Source organism: Notothenia coriiceps, unplaced genomic scaffold, assembly GCF_000735185.1.
Source record: "Notothenia coriiceps isolate Sejong01 unplaced genomic scaffold, NC01 NC01_scaffold00037244, whole genome shotgun sequence".
Lineage (NCBI taxonomy): Eukaryota > Metazoa > Chordata > Actinopteri > Perciformes > Nototheniidae > Notothenia > Notothenia coriiceps.
In genome coordinates this window covers 13,688,206-13,692,356 of record NW_011369945.1, presented here as the reverse complement: position 1 = coordinate 13,692,356, position 4,151 = coordinate 13,688,206, and the positions used below count along the sequence as shown (strand labels likewise).

The following is a 4,151-nucleotide window of genomic DNA, read 5'->3' as shown; positions in this document are numbered from 1 at the left end:
CCCGGCCCCGACGGCCGACCGACCCGGCCCCCCAAACTCTACCAGTTTCTTTGTGCCAAGACCACGCGCACACGTCGCTGATACGAAGGACGCCATAGTGATGCCCCAACACCAGGACACTCCCGACGTTCCCGGAAGAAGTTATCCTCGTGGTCACATCATGAGACAGGTGCAAGTATGTGCACACTAGACGTCGACAACAAGAGTTTTGACAAACATTATCATATATTTTCATTTACCCTCGTGACACGCGAATATTTTGTTATCCGAACGACAGTCGGTTGTTTACTTATAAATTAAAACAATTTTGTCTTCAAACCTAACTTTCTATCACAATAATACGGAATAATGACTGATCCGAGATACCATTATTTTCACTTTGGCGGACATTGAAGATGTCTCTGTGGTTACCCAATTGTGACGTCGAAAGCCTACGTCTTCTTGTCACTTTTACAAGGACAGGAATTAGCTCTGTAACACCTTAGCCTCTCTAAAAGTATAGTAAAACAATAGTATATTCAAACAAGAAAAATATTCGCCCCACAGTACAGCTATCCCGACTCCCCCACGCTGAACGACTCGTCGCTGGTGCCGCACAGGTCCTCTCTGGAAACTGACTGCAGACTGGACCTGCCACAGGATTTCAGCTCCGTTGAATGATTTCAAATGTTTAACTTTGTAAGTGATTTAATAAAAGCTAATGACAATGAACTCAGATGGAGGTTGAATAAAATATCAAATGTATTTCTTGCCATTACATATTCCTGGACATTTAGTCAAAAAATTCTCTAACAGATGTCTTTAATCATAAAATAATTGGCTGGCAACAACTTACTTTCAATCCTTCCACTTTTACGATACCAACTTGAACTGGCTTATAGCATAAAAAAGATTTAGTACTATTTTCCACCTGAGGCAGGAAGCAATCTGTATGTGCACTTATGTTGTTATTACGTATTGTTCTGTTTTCAAGGTCTTAGACCAAGTCCTTAATCTCTGGAATTAGAAACCAGGACAAAGCTTGATCCTTTCTATGGAGATAGGGGCAATGTTTTGTATAAAGCTAAATGTAAAAAAAAAAACAATGCAGTTATATAATTTGGTTTTGTTTACAACTGTGAGGACTGAACAGAATGCCAATGCCATAATATGTGAGTGAAAGATATTAAAGCTAGTTATGTGGCAAAATACCATACAACCACTTAATAGGAGACAACCAAGTCAGTAGATAAAATACAGTAAAATAAGAAAATTAATTAATTAAAAAAAAGATCAACAAAATTAGAATTAGAATCTGCTTTTAACTCATCCTAGTACCAGGAGTCTAGTACTAGGAGCAGTGGGCAGCTAGTGTACAACGCCAAGGGAGCGGGGGGGGGGAAGGGGGTTGTCCGGTGCCTTGCTCAAAGGCACCACGGCAGGGCCCAGGAGGTGAACTGGGACCTCTCCAAGTAGCAGTGCACCCTCCATATTTAGGTCTGTTCGGGGACTTGAACCGGTGACCCTACGGCTCGCAGTCCAAGCCCCTACTGACTGAGCCACTGCCGGATAATGTGACGTAATGATGTTTTGCACTTGTCTTTTTTTGTTTTCATTAATTGGTTGGATTTAACAAACCAACTCATGAAAACTTAAGAGGTTGTCGCCAAAAATAAACCAACTTCACCTAATGATACAAAAAAACAAAACAACAACAGCAGTGATTCATACCTGTTGCTTCAGAGTCTATAAATATAACTTTTTCCAAGTGCACAACATTACACTTTTTTTCTCCAATATGGTTATAAAGAAAACTTGAATTCCATCACCTGTACACAGGAGTTGAGGTGGTTTCCAAATAGTGATGGCTGGGGGGGTGCATAAAGGGGCTGAGTCGGGGGCTGCAGGGCACGAACACTAGAGGACTAGCTGGCCCACTACCCAGGGACTGAAGGCTGCCATCCGAGGGCTGTCCGTTGGCGTCCAGAGGAGGAGAGTAGAAGCCCGCCGTGGAGTGGCTGTAGAGAGGGGTCGGGGCAGGAGTGGGGGCCGCATAGTCGTAGGTCCCTTCAATGAAGTCCACAGTGGCTCCAGACCCCCGGCTCTCTTCAGGGTACATGTCACTGAAGGGGGCCTGCGGTGGAGGCGAGGGTCGCTGCGGGGAGAGGGTCTCCAGCTCTGGGAAGGCTGGGCTGATCCTGGGTCTGAGTGCTGGTCCACACGGGTGCCTGCTCTGCGCCGGGCTCTGCCTGAGTAGCATCACAGCACAACAGCACTGATATGCAACATGATTTAGACTTGCTCTCCCCTTTGCTGGGAGGGGGAGTGGAGACGAGTGCTGCTCTCTCTCTCTCTCGCTCTCTCTCTCTCTCTCTCACTGTCTCTCTTTTCTTTCTAATAAAGCCAACAAGCAACTTGAAGAGTCCGCTATTCTTCCAGTCCCTTTGCCCTATTCGTCTCGAGCTTCAGCCTACCAAACTAAAAAAAAGAGGAAATCAAAAAGACTCCTCCCAATCTCCTTCCAGGTTTCTTTTTGTCAACAGAACCCTTCCCTATATCGCTCTAGTAATTATCCACTAATGTGTGCAGGGAGGGGTAAATAAACAGAAAGCGGCACAGAGTAATAGCCCTACATCTCTCACACCATTTTAAAAATGCTCTCTTCTAACTGTATTCTAACATTGTAAAGCTGTTGATGGTTGAAGCTGGATAAAACACATCTGTAAACAATAAGTAAGCAGTTTAATTGATCTGATACTCGGCAAGCTATCAGCATGACCGATCTATTTGTAGCCAGACTATTGAATACACCTGGGACTCTGCGGTAAAACAAAACACTGTGGAAATGAGAAACAGTAGGACAAAGGTTGTAAACAAAAGGTGGCTACAAGAAGCCAAAATCTACCTCCGTGCACTACTCACCTCTCACACAGGAATCATCCTCATCTCTGCTGTGCAGCACTGGGACTTCTCTCTCCCTCTCTCGGAAATCTAGCTGATATCATTGGACACAATGGGATCAGTGGGAAGGTTAAAAAAGAGGATAAACAAATTAAAGAGGCTGCTAAATCGATGATCAAACCACAGCATGTTTTAGTGCCAGGTCACTTTAACACAGCAAACAGAGCAGGTCAAATCTCATACCAACAGCCAATTATTACACAATCATTCCCCAATGAGTGGATTCATGATTTTTTTTTAATCACATGACCACAAATAAATACTTGAATTAACACTACCCAAAACATTTACAGAATACTTTTTTTCTATTTTTCTAGTGGCACTTTATTTAAAAAGGAAGATGCAATATTGGTTAGGAGCAGAATATGTACAAGTTAATCATTACTCTATCAGGCAATGATTACAAGTCAGGGATGAGATAGAACACTGTAAACAAATTAAAGCAAAGGAGCAGTGTGTGCAGTATAGATTTAAGGATTCAATGATACAATGTTGATAGACATTTGAATAATACAGGGCTTGAAAAACAATATAATAATTTTCTAGTGAAACTTTCAGATGACAGTCAATAATGCAGGAAATGCATAAGATAAATAAGATCAGCAGCCTCTCCCTCGGAGGACAACGTGAACATTTGGCACAGGGACCAAAAATTCCCCTTCTGTACAACATCTTTCTTGAATAAACAGCCCAATTTTCAGAACATGTCAGGTCAAGTGTTAAACAAGTAGCCCTAATACTTATTTCTTAGAATTACCTCCAGGATAAAATGGAGACACTGTGGCATTAGAAAACAGGAAAATAAAAGGGTGAGATTGGAAAAAGCTAATTCACCTACATGGCCCGAGAAGCTGGGTTGCTTCTTGCCATAATTGACTTGATATTTATGACAGACCAAATTCACAACGCATGTGAGCAGCCTGAATTATGCCTAAAATGAATGTAGCAGCATTACCTAGGTCGACCCTGACTGATGAAAAATGTAACTAATGGATTCTCATATATAGACACAATAGGCGCTTTCACACCGCAGTACTTTTCCCACAAAGGTTAATCAGAACTTAGTTCATGAGAACTCTTTAGTTCTCATGAACTAAGTACAGATCGCGTTCACACCGGAATAAGTCCCTGAGGAAGGATTAGGCCAGGGGTCTGCAACCTTTTTGACCAAAAGAGCCATTTTGCTCCTTTTTCCAAAACATTTTTTTGTC

The 4,151-nt window shown here is 42.4% G+C and overlaps 1 protein-coding gene across 1 annotated transcript in view; it reads right to left on the bottom strand.

The window, feature by feature from the left end:
• LOC104965323 (estrogen receptor) overlaps positions 1 to 2,392 on the bottom strand; it is a 13,489-nt gene extending 11,097 nt beyond the window's left edge. Inside the window, exons 1-2 of the mRNA XM_010794281.1 lie at positions 1,809 to 2,392; positions 553 to 630 (exon numbers count right to left, since the gene is read on the bottom strand). Coding sequence (XP_010792583.1) covers positions 553 to 630; positions 1,809 to 2,239 — 509 coding nt within the window. The 5' untranslated portion in view covers positions 2,240 to 2,392. The remainder of the gene's footprint in view (positions 1 to 552; positions 631 to 1,808) is intronic.
• Positions 2,393 to 4,151: the final 1,759 nt, after the last annotated feature.